The 20,602-nt window shown below is 40.9% G+C and overlaps 1 protein-coding gene across 1 annotated transcript in view; it reads right to left on the bottom strand.

Moving 5' to 3' along the window:
• SORCS1 (sortilin related VPS10 domain containing receptor 1) overlaps window positions 1-20,602 on the bottom strand; it is a 611,780-nt gene that overhangs the window by 178,464 nt on the left and 412,714 nt on the right. Inside the window, exon 5 of the mRNA XM_032225618.1 lies at window positions 14,421-14,494. Within this exon, the coding sequence (XP_032081509.1) occupies window positions 14,421-14,494 (74 nt within the window). The remainder of the gene's footprint in view (window positions 1-14,420; window positions 14,495-20,602) is intronic.

Genomic DNA, 20,602 nt, shown 5'->3' with positions numbered 1-20,602 from the left:
TAGTGGATCTGACTATTTGAGAGACCGCCTTCTGCCAATTACCTCCCTGCGTCCCATCAGATCGCACAGGGTAGGCCTCCTCCGAATTCCATCCGCCAGTCAGTGCCGACTGGCGACTACACGGAGGAGAGCCTTCTCAGTTGCAGCTCCGATGCTATGGAACAATCTCCCCGTGGAGATCCGTACCCTCACCACCGTCCAGGCCTTCCGCACGGCCCTCAAGATCTGGCTATCCCATCAGGCCTGGGGATAGGACTTTACTCTCTCCCCGCCCGAATGCTGAGTGAATGTTGTGCTTTTATGGTTAATTTTTTTACTCACGTTTTCTTTTATGTCTTGTCTTGCACTCCCTTCCCTCATTATTGTAAGCCGCCCTGGGTCCCCTCAGGGAAAAGGGAGGCCTATAAGTGTTCAATAAACTAAACTAAACTAAACTTACTAGAACAGCAGGTAGAATATGTGGCCAATGATGGCCTGATTTATTAAAATCTAGAGGAAAATATTTATGGTTTCATGTTTCTGAAAAGTACCAGGGAGCTGAAACTGGAAGGTTCTGTTTTTCTTTGACAGCTGCTATGGATAAATAAATAAATGCTTTATTTGTTTAATTTTATTCCACTTTTATTATTCCAAAACACTCATTTATAAGTAATTACTAACTGACAATCAATAATCTATATGGATAATTAAATAAAAGGAATCTAGCAGCACCTTTTTCAACTAACTAATATTATAAGCCACATTTTAAAATAAAAAGATATAAATGTATGCCTTTCAATAACATTTGTTAGTCAGAAAAGGTTTTTACAGACTCCTGATTCCAATAAAAGAGAACATATATATGTCAGGATTGAATGGTGGTCCTAGATGCTCTGGTGAGCTTGGTTATTTGCTTGCAGACGTACAATTACTTGGCTGTGTAACATTATCAGTGCATTATTAACACTGATGACATAACCCAATTGGGTAATGAAAAGTCTACAAGCAAACATTCAAAGTCACAAAACACCAATGACTTTTCAGACTCCTGATTTTTGCCATCATAAGTTAACATCTCCTCTTTGAGTGTCCTATCCTCATAATTATTGTGCAGGTTTATAGCCAGGAAGAATAATAAGTCTCAAAATTAAATTCCTTAGCTTAGGATTTCTCTGTCCTACTCATTATGGCAGAAGTGTCCTACTATGAACTCCATCAGCTAAGGAACATTGGCTGGTAGGATCCAGGAGAAGAGTCTTTTCTGCCATGGCCCCCAGATCTTGCCACTGAAGGTGAGATATGTCTTCTCTCTTTTAGCCTTCAGGAAAAATCTTAAAACTTGGGTATGTTGGCTGGCATGGACCTGAAGGAGAAGCTGTTGGCTGGAGGTGATTGATAACAGTAATAGAGAAAATACCACCACATCCTTGCTCTGGTTTTTAGTTTGTTTGAATTTTTGTAAATTTAATCTATTTTTATATTCATAATTGTTTTGATATTTTATCATATTATAAGCCTCTCAGAGTCACCTCAAACCATAAGATGCCAAATAAATTTAACAATAATATAAATTTTATAAAACTGTAGAAAATGTACAATTCAGCAGATTATTGATCAGATCTTTAACCACAGATGTCACCAAATATAGTGACATTCCCAAACACATATCCCTCTCTATCTTGCTTCCTAGTATGCTAAAAGCATTGGTTGTAACTGGAGGTTAAAAGAACTTATTTCAAGAGTTGATATATTTGAACCTATAAACATGCCAACATTCCTTCTCATTTTTTAATCGCCTGGAACTATTTGGAGCAACCCATGCTCAAAATTGTACTCAGTTTTTACAACCAGTTCTCTAATTCAACCTTAAAACTTGATCTATACGATTATTCCATTGTAAAGCAATATGTTCAGCATACTGTAAGTAATTCCAAATGTGGCTATCTTCTTTAAGTTTTTATCTCCAGCTTGGTTGTAAAATGATACATCGATCAATATATCTTTATCTATATCATATATATCAACTTATATCAAATGATTGTCTTGTAGCAGTAATGGAGAGAAAATACTAACCTGTATCTCAATGTAAAAAGAGTCCTTTATTGCTAAGCAAATCTGTTGCTATTTCTAATCCTGACCCCTGTCCTTCCATTGTGTTTCTCAAAAGCACATATTATTTGCTATGACCCAGAAATTCAATAAAGCCATTGACACATACTGTTCCCTCTGCTATATTTATTTATGAGTGTGAAAAAGTCCTTAACTCTGCAAATCAGTAATGGAGAAGTGGTGCAAGAGAGTTAAACTTTTCATTTTATAATCAAACAAGAGACACAGATCTTCACACCCAATATTTCACCATTATCAACACATATTTTTTTCAGAGATGCAATTATTCACTCAATGTTTAAGGGAGTGACAAATCAATTCAGCACTATTGCCAAGAAAACAGCATGGATGTGCCTTAGCAGCTGAGCTTGACATGGAAAAGATTTAACTTATCCTGTTCAATATTGGTGTGCCAATGCACCAACTTGAACTCTGACTACCATATCATGCTGTTTTGGTAATTTATGTCCCTGTGTAGAATTTCAGGCTGGGCAAATAGAAACCAAGGCATTCAAACTGAACACAATTTTGTAATCCTTAGTCTTAGCATCTTATATTAGGCATTTTATTTTACAACTGTTAAAAAAAGTTTTCTTTTGCAATGCATAGGAAATGCTTCAGTTATTTCTATACATTCAGCAGTTCTAGAGGTCAATGCTTAAACAGTATTTGAAATTACTTCTCACATTTGTACATGCTAATTAACTCTTCAGCAGTTTTTGGCATACTTGCTAAATTTTGCCATAGGCACCCATTTTGATTAAAAATAATAAGAGCAATCTAATGCTTTTTAATATAAAAGTTGAAGTCTCTTTACAAACCTCATAATAAACTTGTTCCATCCCACTTCATTTTACATATCTATCCCTTTTCCATGCAACAATATCCTTCCTGGAATTTAATTGGTCCCAAATTTACTTGGATTTAGCAGATCTATTAAAACCTGGCTGTTTCATCAGTCATGAGAGCAGTAGATATTATGTGTATTCCTTCCCCTCATCACCAAATTTGGGGTGTTTGTTTTTGACTCGTATTACCCTGGTGAAAGATGAATGCATTATTATACTGATGTTTGTCTTTTATTGTTTTAATTCCATTTACAGGTTTTTAGGTAAGTAAACTGCTCAGAGGATTCCCTTTTATGAGAAGATAGCTCATAAAATAAAAATAAATATCAGCAATTCATAGAAATCTGCAATGTGGAATGGAATTATTATTCCAATATTACAAATGGAATAGGCATGAGAATTATTGCAATTAGGTAAATAAATGGTTGATTTAATATTTAGAATCCCTTACTTCTACTTTCAATATTCTCATATCAAAGTCTTTTCCCGCTTAACATAACTACCTTAACTGTGATCCTATCAGTAGCCTAGCTTGTTCATTGGTTTGACAGTTTTATTAACATAAATATATTTAAAATATAACCCCAGTTTAAAAGGAATGATACAAGAAAATGATGTGGAAACAAATAGACTTTTCCTAAGGAGTCTATGACAACTATGAGTTGCATTACAAGACATGTAGCAAAAGAATGATATGTTCTCCTGTTTGGCCTCATGTGCTCTGTCCTAGTAAGCATGGCCTTAAAATGAAATATTGTGTGACTTTTGGAGAGTCTTCTTTTTGAGCTTTTCTTTGTTTTCTTTTGAAGGGAGGGGTGTTTTAATAAAAGTAATCATTCAATTTTTCATGTATTGAGATCCTTTAAATTGGCTGTTTCTTTCCCTCACCTGTTGACACATTCAACAGTCATAGGATGGTGGCAAGACAAGACCCTGTATGGGATATACCACCAACAGATATCTAACATCGAGAAATTCTTCCAATGGCTGGAAAGGGCTTGGCTAAAAAAATCAACTCTAAGGCGCTGATCATAGCAACACCAGAACAGGCAACAAAACAGCACCAGATCCAGAGACACAGGGATCTACCATACTAGATGTGCATAGATGCTTCTGAGATAATTCAATACATAGTGACAGGGTATAAGATGCAGACAGGAACAGCACGCCCTGAATGGCACAAACCAAGTAGTGCACAAGTACATCTGCATAATATATGGGATTGTCCCTACAAGTTCAAATGGAAATTCCATTTGTGGAGAATAACAGGGCTAAGATTCTATAGGACTTTCATATCCAGATGGACAGGAGAAATACTGGCCAATCACACAGATATTGTGGGAGTGGACAAAGACCAGAAGACAGCAAAAATAATAGGTGTAACAGTGCCAAGTGACAGCAATATCCAGAAAAAAATATGAAAAGTTGGAGAAGTACCAGGACCTGAAGGAGGAACTCAACAGATGTGAAAAGTAAAAGCCAAATGGTGATAGGAGCACTTGGAGCTGTGACTTCTAAACTGATAGAGTGGCTCCAGCAAATCCCAGATCCATACAACTGCAAGGCTAGGAACATCTATACAGCTAAAAAAAATACTACACAGAACCCTAAAACTCCTAGGCTTCTGATAGAGGAAATCATATTGAGGAAGATGCATACCTCTTATAGGGATCCAAAAGGATTTATTAACATATATGTTAAGAAAAATGCAATGGAGCCTTTAACACTAAGCTTAAAAATGAAACCTTTATTACACAACACTTTGATTTAATTTGCGTTCATCTTTTTAATGTTATACACAATTCTGATTGAAAAAAATCAACTAATGTTATGCTTGTAATACTGACATCCTAATTTGTACTTGCTATTGATAGAATATTTTCTTTTGTTTGTTTGTTTATTTATTTATTTATTAGACTTATATACCGTTTCATAGGGCTTTCAGCCCTCTCTAAGTTGTTTACAAATTTTTTAGCAAATTCAGTCAGCAACTTGCCCCCACAGTCCGGGTCCTCATTTCACCCACCTCGGAAGGATGGAAGCCTGAGTCGACCTTGAGCCTGGTGAGATTTGAACTGCTGAGCTGCAGATCACAGTCAGCTAAAGTGGCCTGCAGTACTGCACCCTAATCAATGCGCCACCTTGGCTCTTATTTATTTATTTATTTATTTATTTATTTATTTAGTTTATTTCTAAAACTGTAAGTTAAAGTATATAAATAAAAGAATGTTAATAAATTTTATTTATAAACACTATTGAAATAGTAATTTATATTATTATTATACTAAGATCAATAACAATATCATAAAATGGGTAAAAATAAAAAAATGTTGGAAAAATATTGAGATTGAAAAGCTAGTCTTTCTGATGTTGAAAATATGCAATTTCATATACACATAGGCCTAAGAACATTTTTTGCTATAATTTTGTTGAAGATACCAAGAAACGTAAACAATTGATATGTGTTTCTTTTCCTACATTTCTTTACTTTTCCAATTGTCATGTCCTCCTTTGATTGTTCAGGTATCTAATAACTCTAACGATGAGATGAAGTTATATGGTGGATAGTTTAAAGCCTAAACTATTTAGTTTAGACTAAATATTAGTCTAATTATTAAAGCCTCAATTATTTAGTTTAGATTTTAAACTAAAATGCAGCCTGACTTAGAAGTACAGACAGATTGAATTTCAGAATGGGATAAAGGGAATAGATGAAAATGGATACAGAAATATTTTGTCCAATCTTAATGTACCTCAACCTACATTCAATGAGGCAATGACAGGGCACAACATTCTAAAAGTCTAACCTAAATAATGTATTTATTTTTAAAAAACCTTATCTAAAATGTTTCTCATTAACTCAGTCTCTAATATGCTGAATATATAAACCATAATAATGCTATTAAATAAAACACAAATGTAACACAGAGATACCATAAACTAAGCATAAGGAAAAGTCTGAACAAAAAAGATACATTTTCAAAGGCGATAATCATCTTCTCCTACACCATTTCCTCTGAAGGCTGTTTTGCTACAGAAGATTAGTAAAAGAAAGAAAAAGACTTGTATTTCCTTCATTGAAATTACCTTCAAAGCATAATTATTCCTACATGTTTTGCCCTGTGACAATAGAATCACAAACTATCCATGTTTAATTGATGCAATTTGATTGGTGGGAATATTGCCTTTGGTGGTTCATTTTCTTTCAACTTCAGTAGGCCAACAAATAACTTCCTAAAACTATATTGAAAGCTCAGCATGTTGTAACTCCCCTTGTTAAAATGTGACATTTCTTTATAGAATACCACAATTTAAAGACTGAATAGAACCAGTTTTAAAGCTGTATTTTCCCCGCGTAAGATGTTGATTATCCTGGTGGGAATTCTGGGATTTGTCATTCAGTTTAACTGGAAGGTATCACATTGAAAAAACTGTTAGGGCAGGGGATATGCAGTGCAGTGTCAATCAGGGGAAGGGATCCATGAGCACTAGAGGAGCAGTGTGATTTCTTCTCTTTTGTAAATAGGAAGGCCTTGAAGGAGTCTTGGCATAGACTAATTACAGCAGTCAGGACAAAAAATACATACCTTTTTTGGTACATCACCAGGGGACTGGAAAAACCTCCCCTACCCCCAACAAATCAGATTCTGATTCATGCCTGGGAAGAGTATTTTAGGGAGCTTTATACAGATCCTGACTATGTAACCAAGGAGAGCTAAGCTAGTTTGGACCACACTCCTCACTGGCCCCCTGTTACACCAGAAGAGATATCCCGGTTGATTGGAGCCCTAAAGGCTAATAAGGCACCCGCAGCTGATAATGTCCTGCCAGAAATAATTAAAAAGAACGCCAGTTGGTGGGCTTCACTTTTAGCATCACTGTTTACATTTATAGACAAAACAGGCCATATGCCTAGAGATTGGGGAGTAGCAATTATCATACCAATTTATAAAAAAGGGAATAGAAATGACTCAGGCAACTACAGACCCATTAGTCTTCAAAGCTTTATTAGTAAACTGTATGCCAAACACCTAAATTATAAACTTCAAGATTGGCTAATTTCAGGGGGGATAAGCAAAGACGAACAAGCCGGTTTTAGAGAAGGAAGATCGACGGTGGATCATATCTTGGTACTCCACCATTTAGTAGAAAAATACACACATAAAAAGAAATCCTCTCTTTTTGTGGCCTTCCTGGATTTTAAACAGGCCTTTGATTCAATATCCAGGATCACCCTCTGGGAGAAGTTAAAATGCACCACTATTGATAAACGCCTCCTCTTCCTCATACAAAAATTGTATGCCAATTCCACCCTGAAAGTGAGGTGCAATCCCCAAGGGAGTCTAACCGGCTCAGTAAGGGTACAAAAAGGGGTACAGCAGGGTTGCATCCTGTTCCCCTCCCTCTTCAACTTCTATATTAATCCCCTGATTGATCTTTTACAGAATCCTGATTTCCATCCTCCTAACCTAGCACAACGCAGTGCCAATTCTCTTATATGCTGATAACGCCGCTATCATTTCACAAACCCCCATAGGACTGAAGAGAGCAATTAGGGCAACACTCGGCTATTGCAGGCAAAAGCTGGTCCTTAACTTCGATAAATCAAAAATTTTAGTTTTTGCTAAAAGACCAAGCCAATACTCATGGAAATTGGAAGGATATAGTTTGGAACAGGTTAGAACATTTAGATACCTTGGTGTGGTTTTCCACTCGCAAGGGACATGGAAGGCACACCTGGATCACACATTGCAAGTAGCCATTAGGTCCTCAAATGCAATCAAACATTTCTTTTATACAGGTGGAGGTCAGTTAGTACCTTCTGCCTTAAAACTTTTTGCGGCCAAAACATTGGCACAAATTCTTTATGGGGCACAAACAGGAATCCTTGCAAAGAGAGACTTGTTAGAAACCATACCAACAAAATTCTTGAGGGCCATCTTAGCTGCACCAATGGAACTCCAAATGCCCAGTTAAGAATTGAGACAGGCATGCCTCAAATTCAAGTAAGAGCCTGGAAGATGATGATCATTTATTGGCTTAAAATGCATTTCTTTCCAGAGGGACTGTCCTCACTAGTGTTGACTGACAATTTCCCTTCCCCCTGGAAACAAGCAATTGATCACAAGCTGGACTCTTATCGGCTCTCACCATTATTCTTAATGTCCCTAGGCTTTGAGCAAGCAAAGCAAGTAGTAATTAATAGAATGAGGGACATGGAGTTCCAAGAAGAACTAAATAGGTTGCCTCTCCACAGTAGGGACAGAATCAAACAGGGTGTGTGGGAATCAGCAAGATATAGCAATAGCAATAGCAATAGCAGTTAGACTTATATACCGCTTCATAGGGCTTTCAGCCCTCTCTAAGCGGTTTACAGAATCAGCATATTGCCCCCAACAACAATCCGGGTCCTCATTTTACCCACCTCGGAAGGATGGAAGGCTGAGTCAACCCTGAGCCGGTGAGATTTGAACCGCCGAACTGCAGAACTGCAGTCAGCTGAAGTAGCCTGCAGTGCTGCATTTAACCACTGCGCCACCTCGGCTCTAAATGACCTGATCTCCCCAAAACAAAGAATAGCTTTCTTCAGAGCTAGATTTAACATTCTTCCTTCAGCACTCCTGCAGGGCAGGTATAAGAGAACACCTATAGCAGAACGTGTTTGTATATGTGGTAAAGGAGAAGTGGAAGATAATTCACATGTTCTATTACACTGCGAGTTATACAGAGCTTGTAGGTCTGCACATATTCTCCCTTTATTAGAGAGATTGCCAGGGAGGGAAGACAATTTTTATCTAGGCTTTCTCCTCCAGGACACTAAACCGGTTACCCGTATGCAGTGGCAAAGTTCTATGCTGCTGCAATGTCCATAAGAAAAAAATTGGCTACAGAAGTATGGTACCATGTTGTACCAATTATCTGGACATACCTTTAACAATCTTTGGACCATTATGTTATTATCCACTTTTAATGTCAATACTTTTTAATTATATTTTAATGTTAGTATTTTTTAATATAGTGTAAAAACTAATGTATATTGCTGGTCTTTGACCGTAATAAAGATCTTACTTACTATATGTAATTTTTGCAAACATAACCACATCATCTTGAATCATCAGTTTGATTTCACAGATAAGAAGATATTAAGTTCAGTCTAACAAGTAAGGTCAAATTGTTAAAAGTAGCTTTTAAAATTCTGAGACATGCATGTTGCTATCAGAATGCAAATCAGTCTGGATATATATTTATTTAACAAGTGTACATATCAATAACGATATTAGTAATGATAGTTGCAATCTAAAGAAAGCTTTGAAAGTATTTTTAGAAACTCTCACTATGCCTCAGGGTGTTCTTAGATGCCACATAAATGAGTATTTACAAGTCATTTGGTCTGACTGTAGAAGAAAAGAGCAGCACCTCCTTCTCTTATAACCATTTTTTACATTTATTGATATATGCAACAGAATTATTTGTCCATATCACATTTATTGTTTGAACTCTATTAGGACTAGGAAGAATAGATGTGATGACATCAGGACTTTAGATCAGAAATCTTTTACTGAAGAGCAGGACACTTCTTCATCAATAGCTCTATTCTGAAGATAAATTTCAAAGAAATGTAGTTTATGGAATAGAATACTTTGGGTAATATAATAGGATTTGGACTGGCTTCTCTACTGTACCTCAGAAGACATAATCCAACCAATTACACTACTGACCTCACATTTGCTTTTGCATTTACTTTCAACTCATCAGTTCCTCACCCTGACCTTATTTCTGTTTGCTTTCCCTTCCATCTCCCTGTCTCTCCCCATTTATTGAGTGTTCATCTACTCAATTCCCTGGCAAGAAAAATGACATTCAGGGTTTGTCAATTTTATAGCATAGTACCATCTGGACCACAAACTGTCACCCTTCCCTAAATCCCAAAGCAAATGACTTCTTTTCTTGTTTATGCTATCTAGCCTTATGGTGACTTTTCCTTTATCCCAATGGCTGAATTTCTGCACAAGCATTTCTGGATAATCTGTTTAGGAAGAATTGTCTGAGGCTGAAAATGTTGATTTAAAAGATGATCTGAGTTCCAAATGGCACATAGTCAGCTGAAGAAGACCTCTGCTTATTACTTCAGAGATATCAGGGTTGTGTGTGAGAACATTCTAAAAAAGAATGGGATAATTTAGAATAAAGTTTACCTTCATAGGACAAATAGTTCTAAACTTTAGAAAGAAAATAACTTTACTGTCACTTTGAATGTACACTAGTTGGCATACATTAAAATAAAATTGCATTGCAGGCAGCTCTCAAAGTGTCACCACCTCCAATATATATCACATAAACATGACTAAATAAATATCCAGATACCCACATAAATTATATGACACAGAGAAACAACACAATCTAGTTTGGATGTATACATGTACATGGCAATAAAAATGAATCTTGAGAGTTTACTAGACGGATGGCATAGGGAACAAAGCTGTTACAAAATCTGGGAGTCCTATTAGAAACATCCTCCCAGAAGGGAGCAACAGAAAGAGACCATGAAGTGGGTGTGGGGGGTTGCTAACAATGCATTGAGCTCTAAGCACATAGCACTTATAAGCAGTAATTCTGAATAATAGGAAGCAAGCTTCCTATAATCTTCTTAGCTGTCCTTACCACTCTCTGTATGGACTTTCTACCTGAGGCACTGCTACCACCAAATCAAACAGTGATGCAGTTTGTTAAAATGCTCTCAATTGTACCTCTGTAAAAAGTGGCCAGGACAGAAGGAGAAAGATGTGCTTTTCTTATCTGACACAGGAAATACAGAAACTGGTTTGCATGCTTCACTAAGGATGGTGTGTGGCCGCCACTATGCCAACCAAGAACAAAATGCTTTTCTAGGAGACTGATTAAGATTTTCATTAGATAGATGTCTCCATTTTTGGCTTTTTTCTTAGTGTATTTTTGGAAATTATAATTGAGTAATAACAATTACTGTGTAGCCATTAAAACAAGAAGCATTGGTGAAAATAAAAAAAGATCTTAGTTATTTTTTCACATGATATGATAAGATATTTGCAGAAAGTAGATGAGTAATTAGAGCATGATATTGGAAGGGGCTAAGATACAGGATCATGAAACAGAAATAGATGTTGATTGAAAGAAACTCAAGTTAAACACACTGTAAAAATACCTTATCACAGAATAGCCAGATCCTTCAAGTTGGAAAGCAGAATAAGAAGAGTACTGAAATTTTGAACATTGATTTGGAGAACATTTCTGTGAATATTGTGGACAGATAAGTAAATAAACCAATGGATCATTACACTGGGTTCTCACTAGAGGCACACATGCCCAGGATCAAATTATTGTACTTCAGACACATTATGTGTTGTAGTGTTGTAGATGTTTGGAAAGGTGAAAGGAGGAAAAAGGAAATACATGACCAGCAGGAAGATAAATGTACTTAGTTATCATGGCAATGGGTAAACCGTTGAAAGATTTGAAAGATCAGGTTAGGAATAAATTATCAGGAAGAAAAACTTTATGTGATGTCTCTAACAGTTGACACCAACTTGATAGAACACAATCAAATCTAACCACCACACTGTAAACAAATAAGTGTAAAATAAATTGAATATATACAGACAAACTCATACTCTATAGCAATAGCAATAGCAGTAGACTTATATACCGCTTCATAGGCCTTTCAGGCCTCTCTAAGCGGTTTACAGAGAGTCAGCATATTGCCCCCAACAATCTGGGTCCTCATTTTACCCACCTCGGAAGGATGGAAGGCTGAGTCAACCCTGAGCCGGTGAGATTTGAACCGCTGACCTGCTGATCTAGCAGTAGCCTGCAGTGCTGCATTTAACCACTGCGCCACCTTGGCTCATACTCTAGATCTTCTGTAATGATATTTAAATGGATCACTAAATGGATTAGTGATTTTTTAGTCTACCTAAGAGAAACTTAAATTGTTTTAACTGTTTTAACTTAGTATGAAATTTTATATGATCCCATACTCATCTGGCATGGATAGCTTTAATAAATTCAATTAAATAATATAATTAATAATCTGTGACTATATCTTATGGCCATTTAATTAATTGCTGTGAAGTGTGATCTGTAATAAATAATCAAGACCATATTATTCAAACATGCTTCATATTGCCTAAACCTTAAATATACCTGTTCCTGGCATTTTCCTTTTCTGTCCGACGAACTCATCTAGTATTATGAAAAATCCAGTAGAAATGTTCTCACATAGGAACACCACCATTCAAATTATAATTGACAGGACAGTTTAATCTACATATTTATGAACCCTAACCAAGTACTTAGTAGTTCCTTCTGAAGTAGAAGAGTATCAAGAAACTCTACAAGGAAAAAGATGGAATATCATTCAATGTTTATACATTAATTTGGAACAATATGAAAAATTGTATAAAGAACTCACACTGGAATCAAACATAGAGACTCCAAAATCTATATTCTTTTTTTAAAAAATTGTTAACTGAAACTAATTTTATAACCTAAAATGGTGAAGCGTGCTAAACAAACATCAAAACATCAATTTTATTTCCCATAAAATTGGGAACACAGAAGGAATGGACAACAGAAATATGGCAAGCAGCAATTTCTGTAAAATTATAGAACTCACTTGGAAACTCATTAAAGGTGGTAGTTTTGTCTATCTATCTAAACTGTATGTGATTACATCTTTCTCCCAAACTGTATATTTCATCATAGGGTATATTTTTAAAGGTAGTTTTGGAAAGAATTGTGAAAATCCTGTTCCAGAACTGAACATAAAGTAATTCTTTTTCTTTTGCCAATTTTGTATTTATTCTCTTCTTTCAATCCTGTGTTTTCTTTGCCCCTATTTCTACAAATGTAAAAAAAAACATATGAATCTAAGGCAGTCAAATTGTTATCTAAATCAACTATTTTAAATTTTCAGAAGATATCAGAAAACTACTCCTTTTCTCTTTCCCACAGATAACTTCGGGACTTGTAAAGAAAACATGAAAATAATGTGGAGATAACTATTTAAAATAACGTATTTTTTCAAAGAATAAGACAACTTTTTCCCTCAAAAAGGAGGCTGAAAATCTGGGTGCATCTTATACACTGGATACAGCATTTTTTGCTTCCCCAAACCCCACCCCTTCACCAAAATGGCCATGCAGAGACTTTAGGAGGCTTTCAGAGAGCTCCTGGGGGCTGAAGAGGGCAAAAATGAGCAAAAACTGGGCTGTTTTTTGCTCAATTTTGTCCTCCAGCCCCCAGGAGCACTCTATAAGTCTCCTAAAGGCTATACCTCCACATTTTTTGACAAAAAACTGACCTGTTTTTATGAAAAATGGGCCGCTTTTTGCTCGTTTTTGACCCCCCCCCCCCCGGAGCACTCTACAAGTCTCCTAAAGGCTATTCATACCCTTTCTTTGAAAAAAAAACCTAGGTCTGTTTTCGCGAAAAATGGGCCATTTTTGGGAGGTCTGAAGAGTGTAATTTTTTTAAATTTGCCTCTCTAAAATCTTGGTGTGTCTTATATCCCGGTGTGTCTTATACTCTGAAAAATATGATACATTATTTCACAGGGGGAAAATCTCAGAAAGAATATTACAATGGACTCCTTAATATCAGTATTTATAAATGCCTCTGTGTTATCCTAAAACAGTTATAGTGAACCTTTTTTACTTCGGATGCCAAAAGTATGTGTGCTCACACCCATAATTTAAAGCCCCTCCCATACTGTTCCCCCTGCACATGCGTACGTGACTCTCACTGCTGTCCCGTGCATGCGTGCACAGCTTTTTTGGAGCCTCGGGAGGCAGAAATGGCCTGTTTTCTGACTTCCGATGGGCCCAGTTTTTGCCCTCCCCGGGCTCCAGCGATTTTCCTGGAACTTGGGGATGGTGAAAACGGCCCTCCCCAAGCTCCAGGAAAGGCCCTCCAGAGACTGAAAATGCCCTCCCAGAGCCTCTGTGACAGCCCTGGCATTGACTGGAGACTCCTGGGAAGGGAAGGGCAGCATGGGCAGGCCAGCCAAAATTCAGCTGGCCAGCTCTCGCATGCCAGCACGCGCTTGTGCACACATGCACACTGGAGCCAAGCTAGGGCAATGGCTCACGTGCCCACTGATATGGCTCTGCATGCCACCTGTGGCACACATGCCATAGGTTCTCCATCATGGTCCTAAAACATTCATGTATTCATAAACTATATTCCTACATTAAACAATATGGCTACATAAACAGGAACCAAAGCTTTGGTTTTCCAGTATATAGAGCATTTCAAAAAAGTATGCAGTCATAGAATTGCAACTTTTTTCTAAAAAATAAAATAAAACACACACACACAAAATAGCCTAAAAAGACATTGGAAGATATCTGGGAGCTTATTATAAAGACTCAAATTCAATAAATTAATTATATTGTTCATTGTTAGAAAAGGACGTGTGATAGGAGAAAAAATATTTTTTTCACTTACCAGTAGAATCTATTTGGGGTTATGGATTCTTGTAGAAGTAGCCATCTTCTTCCAAATTCAACTGAACTGTACAACTAAGAAGAAACATTAAAAGAAATACAGTGTCTTAATCTTCTGCCAAACATTCATCCTGTTTTAATTCTCTTAAAGTTTTATGATGTGAATGATTACCCAGATTGTTTTTAACTCTCAGTCTCCTTTTTCACACCTGCCAAGAAGGTTTACAAAAATATTCTCTAAACAAGCATCTTTATAATCTAAAAATATGTTCTATAAAATGTTTCTTTTTAATTATCTCCTATCACTTTAGCTGTCTAATGTGAAAAATGTGTGCAGCAGCACTGCTGCCCAAATCATAAAAGATTTGCTTTAACATGAGATGACCAAATACACTGATTGTTGTCATAGGTTTGTTTTAGAATGGGTCAAATACTCAAATAAATGCATTTGTTATATCTGATATAGATTTAACAGTGTAATACACTTTTTCTACCTGCAACTTCTTCCATTTTACTCTGGAATCAAAGTGTTCCCTATATTTACCAAAATTTTATTTCTTGAAAACAAAGTAGGGTTTTTTTCTGTCTCACATTCATGTCTTTTAGAAAGTCTTTGGAATTTGAAGTGATGGAAGATGCCAGTAAGGTTATTATTGGAAGAAGGGGACTGGTTGATGCGTGTATTTTCCTCATTTTGTTTCTCCTGCTTCCTGAATATCCAGGTTTGTGATTTGATAGTAGCTGTTCCCTGATAACATTTTTCTTTGGAATATAACTGCAAGATTAGAAATGTTGGGGAAGAAATATATAAAGAAAAACAGAATACAGGTAGTCCTTGATTTATAACAATTCATTTAGTGACTGTTCAAAGTTACTATTCTGACCTAGGCTTCCTGAGACAATAAAAAAACACATGCTTAGTCCCCCAAACCCTTTTTTTTATTTCAATGGCTGTGAATTATGTTCATTCAAAGCCCGTAATGAGTCACAAATAGTTTGTAAAGAGTCCAACAGAAGCCTGCCAAAGTCTTTCAGGATAAGGCTGATAAGCACCCACCTTTATCTCCCTTGAAATGTGGCCAAAGACCTAATTGGCAATTAGATTTGCAAGGCCACATGGAGCAGAGTCAAAATGAAGCTTCAGAATTAAACTGACCAGAACAAACAAAGTTACTTCTTGCAAAAGCTCGTGTGCCTTTGCTCCTCCTTAATATCTTATGGGAGGGACCATCATCTCCAAGCCTTACTCCCGAGTTTCAGTTTATTACATTTATATGCCGCCCTTTTCCCCCGAAGGGGACTCAGGACGGCTCACAACTCAACCAGGGAAGGGGAATACAGACAAAAAATTTAAAAAACAAAGCATAACAATGCATAATTTAAAAACATACAACAGTCGTACCATTCGAGACGGGGGCAACAGCTCTTTAGCCCCAGGCCTGTCGGAACAGCCAGGTTTTAAGGGCCTTGCGGAAGGCCTGGAGGGTGGTGAGGGTTCGAATCTCCACGGGGAGTTCGTTCCAGAGGGTTGGAGCAGCCACAGAGAAGGCTCTCCTCCGAGTAGTCGCCAGTCGACACTGGCCGGCGGATGGAATTCAGAGGAGGCCTAATCTGTGGGATCTGATCGGTCTAGTGGAGGTAATTGGCAGCAGGCAGTCTCTCAAGTACCCAGGTCCAATACCATGAAGAGCTTTATAAGTGACGACTAGTGCTTGAAGCGTATCCGGAGACCAATAGGCAGCCAGTGCAGCTCGCGGAGGATAGGTGTTACGTGGGTGAACCGAGGTACACCCACGATCGCTCGCGCGGCTGCATTCTGGACAAGCTGAAGTATCCGAATACTCTTCAAGGGCTGCCCCATGTAGAGCACATTGCAGTAGTCCAGTCTAGAGGTCACAAGGGCGCGAGTGACTGTTGTGAGGGCCTCCCAGTTCAGGTAGGGACGCAACTGGTGCACCAGGCGAACCTGGGCAAATGCCCCCCTGGTCACAGCCGACAAGTGGTGTTCAAAAGTCAGCTGTGGGTCCAGGAGGACTCCCAAGTTGCGAACCCTGTCTGAGGGGCGTACTGTTTGACCCCCCAGCCTGAGAGATGGAACACTTGGCCAATTAGTAGGAGGGAAACACACCAGCCACTCGGTCTTATCTGGATTGAGTACAAGCTTGTTAAGCCCCATCCAGTCCCTAACAGCCTCGAGGCACTGGCACATCACGTCAACCGCTTCACTGAGTTGGCACGGGGCGGACAGATACAGCTGCGTATCGTCCGCATACTGATGGTATTTTATCCCGTGCCGTCGAATGATCTCACCCAGTGGCTTCATGTAGATATTAAACAGGAGGGGGGACAGGACCGAACCCTGCGGCACCCCATAATTAAGGGGTCTAGGGGTCGATCTTTGCCCTCCGACCAACACCGACTGCGACCTGTCCAAGAGGTAAGAGGAGAACCACCGTAGGACGGTGCCTCCCACCCCCACCTCCCGCAGTCATCGCAGAAGGATACCATGGTTGATGGTATCGAAGGCCGCTGAGAGGTCAAGGAGCACTAGGACGGAGGCATAACCTCCATCCCTGGCTCTCCAGAGATCATCAATCAATGCGACCAAAGCGGTTTCCGTGCTGTAGCCAGGCCTAAATCCCGACTGGAAGGGATCTAGATAATCGGTTTCCTCCAAGGACCGCCGGAGCTGAAAGGCTACCACTTTCTCAACAACCTTCCCCACGAAGGGGAGGTTGGAGACTGGACGATAGTTGTTTAAGATGGCTGGATCCAAAGATGGCTTCTTCAGAAGGGGTCTCACCACCGCCGCCTTTAGAGCGGGGGGAAAGAACCCCTCCTGAAGGGAGGCGGTAATAACCGCCTGGATCCAGCCCCGTGTCACCTCCCTGCTGTTAGCGACCAGCCAGGAGGGGCACGGGTCCAGTACACATGTGGAGGCACTTACAGCTCCCATGGCCTTGTCCACGTCCTCAGGGGTAACAGCTTGGAAATCAATCCAGTGATGTCCTTCCAGATTCTCCCCTGGTGCCTCGGCTGGCTCTGCACAATTGGAGTCCAGGTCCGTCCAAAACCGAGCAACTTTATCCACGAGGAATTGGACGTAATCCTCAGCTCTGCCCTGCAAAGGATCGCCCATATCCCTCCTATTTAGGAGGGAATGGGTTATCCTGAACAGGGCGGCTGGGCGCGACTCAGCGGAAGCAATCAGAGAGGCAATGTGTGTTCTTTTGGTCGTCCTAATTGCCCGAAGATAGGCTCTGATGCTGGATGTTAAAAGCGCTCGGTCTGACTCAGACTTACTGGATCTCCATCGTTGCTCTAGGCGTCTCTTTCGGCGCTTCATCTCCCGGAGTTCCTCAGTAAACCAAGGGGCCCTCCTGGATCCACTGCCTCAGATCGGCTGTAAAGGCGCAATCCGGTTAAGAGCCCCTGCCGCTGCTGAATTCCAAGCAGCAACCAGAGTCTCCGCCGGACTGCGGGCGAGGGTATCAGAAACAACACCAAGCTCCGTCTGAAAGCCCAAAGGGTCCATAAGTCGCCTGGGATGGAACCACCTAATCGGTTCCTCCTCCCTACAGTGGGGGTTTGGTCTCCGAAAGTCAAGCCTCAGTAGGTAGTGGTCCGACCATGACAGGGGTAAGATCTCGCTACCCCTCAAACCAAGATCACAACTCCACTGCTCCGAGAGGAATACGAGGTTGAGCATGTGACCCGCCGAGTGAGTCGGGCCCCGAATTACTTGGGTCAAGCCCATGGCTGTCATGGAAGCCATGAACTCCTGCGCTCCATCAGAGTGTTCACCGAGTGAAGGCAGATTGAAATCCCCCAGAACCATAAGCCTGGGAAACTCAATTGCCAGCTTGGCTACTGACTCGAGGAGCAAGGGGAGGGCTGCTGCAACGCTGTTGGGAGGCAGGTACATTAACAGCAAGCCCACTTGACCCTTGAGGTCCAACTTCACCAGCAAGGACTCACACCCGACAAGCTCCGGAGCAGGGATCCTACGAGGTACTAGAGACTCTCGGATAACAATAGCCACACCCCCACCCCTTCTCTGGGATCGCGGCTGATGAAGCACCTGAAAGCCCTCTGGGCACATCTCTACAAGGGGGACTCCTCCCTCCGGGCCCAGCCAGGTTTCACTAATACATGCCAGGTCTGCCCTCTCGTCTAAGATTAAGTCCCGGACGAGGGGAGCCTTGTGAACTACAGACCTGGCATTTAGTGACAGCAGCCTGAGACCAGGGTCCTGATTACTCGCGCCATCTGGCCTTGGAGTGGGACTCATAGGGCCGGAAGGAGGGATCTCTGTAACGTAGTGAGCCCTCCTTCCCCGGTAATGGCCAGCCCTAAAGTCCCCTCCATATCTGCCCCTCCCTGTTAAGACCGTAATGCTCCGGCCCGCTCCCGTGCCCGTGGTCCCTCCGCCCACCCCTATAGCCCCCGCGTTTCCCGACAGGCCCTTCGAATCAGTCATCCTCTCACACAAATACAGCCACTCATCCATGCATTCCCCCACATAAGTCAATTAAAACACAAAAAATACAACATTAATAAAGTTAAAAAAGTGGGTACAGTCATCAATCAGACATACCATTCACACCGCATTCCTAAAAATTTTTGCGCACTGCACGAGAGAGAAAGTCTTAGTGTTCTTAATCTTCTCCTCTGCAGAGTCCAGCAAAAAGGGCAAGGCCCAAAAGTTTGAAGTGGCTGGAGGGTTAATGTCGGTTGGGGGGAGGTGGGAGGTGCTGAGCAGACTCCCTGCCCATGTCCTGTTCATCCCCTGCTTTCTCTTTCTGCAAAGATTGAGGCGCAGAATAGTATGCAGAATAGTATATGGGACTCTCAGCGAGGCCAGAGGTGGATTCAAGTATCGCACCTCACTCCAGAATGGTGGTCCTGAGGACAAAGGCAGGGGCGGGGACGATCGGGAGGCCAAGACAGTCAGGCGTCTGAAAGTGGGACTCCTAAAACAACCATGGATAGCAGCGGCAACAGCGACAGGAGCCGAGAGGCCGGCCATGATAGTCAAAAAGCTGGGATTTCACCAGTCGGTCCGCAGCAATGATAATACACGGAAACAAAAGAGTTGCGATGGAAGGGGGGGATACGTTTGGGTCAGCAGCGGTAACGGTGACAAGCCTGACCCTCAGACCCACAACACCCCAGCATCAACTCACCAACCTCCCTGGGAGGCAGCACACCCAGCGGCTCAGCGGCACCTTGTAAACAAAATAGGGCTGTGGCAATCCGGATCCAAGGCTGAAAAACTGCGTCCACGGTGGAGAGGGGGGCGCCCGCTCAACGACCCAACAGCGCCACGCAGACAAAGACAGGGTTGTGGCGATCTGAATGCGGCGCTGGAACTGCCGCCAGCTGGAGACCACCATCCACAGAAGGAGAGGGGGGGGACTGCACATCCCAACGGCTCAGCGGCGTCTCACAAGAACAAAGGCAAGCCGCGGCGACCCATCAGCTGGAAACCGCTGCCTGTGCTGTCCGTGGGGGGGGGGGGAAGGCCGCCTGCAAGCTGCTCAGCACCGCTCAACACCGCTGCGCCGCCCAGAGCCATCCGAGCAGTATTTCTCCAGGTACTCGTTCTTCCAGCACCCTCTCGATATCCTCTTGCCCAGACTTCGCCCTTCAGTAGTCTGGCTACAGCAGAGACTCAATTTTTTTTCAAGATTCGTCTCTCTTCAAGCCCGAGTGAGAAGCTCAGGCAGCCATCTTCCTCGCACAAAAGAGTTACCTCTTTTGTCTTAACTCTTGCCTTCTGACAGCTCTGCACATTCACACTCTTCCTCACTGATGTCTGACTCTGTAGCACATAACTCCCAAATGGCCCTGGCCCCCCTCTCTGCATCTGAAGCAGAGCCCTCATCCAAGCCTTCCCCAGACTCCAGCACTGGCCCATGTTCCTTCCCAACCTCCTCACTGTCTGACTCTGCTGCCAGCTCTGCAGACGACCGGAGGACCACAACAATTACAACAGCACTGAAAAAAGTGACATGACCATTTTTCACACATGACCACAGCAGTGTCCCCCATAGTCACATGTTTTACATTTGGATGATAGACAACTAACTCACATTATGACGGTTGGAGTGTCCAGAGTCATGTGATTCCATTTTGTGACCTTCTGGCAAGCAGACTTACTGACGAAGCCAGATTCAGTTA

Source organism: Thamnophis elegans, chromosome 10, assembly GCF_009769535.1.
Source record: "Thamnophis elegans isolate rThaEle1 chromosome 10, rThaEle1.pri, whole genome shotgun sequence".
NCBI lineage: Eukaryota > Metazoa > Chordata > Lepidosauria > Squamata > Colubridae > Thamnophis > Thamnophis elegans.
Note: the sequence above shows the minus strand (reverse complement) of the source record. Positions and strands in the feature narration are given on the sequence as shown.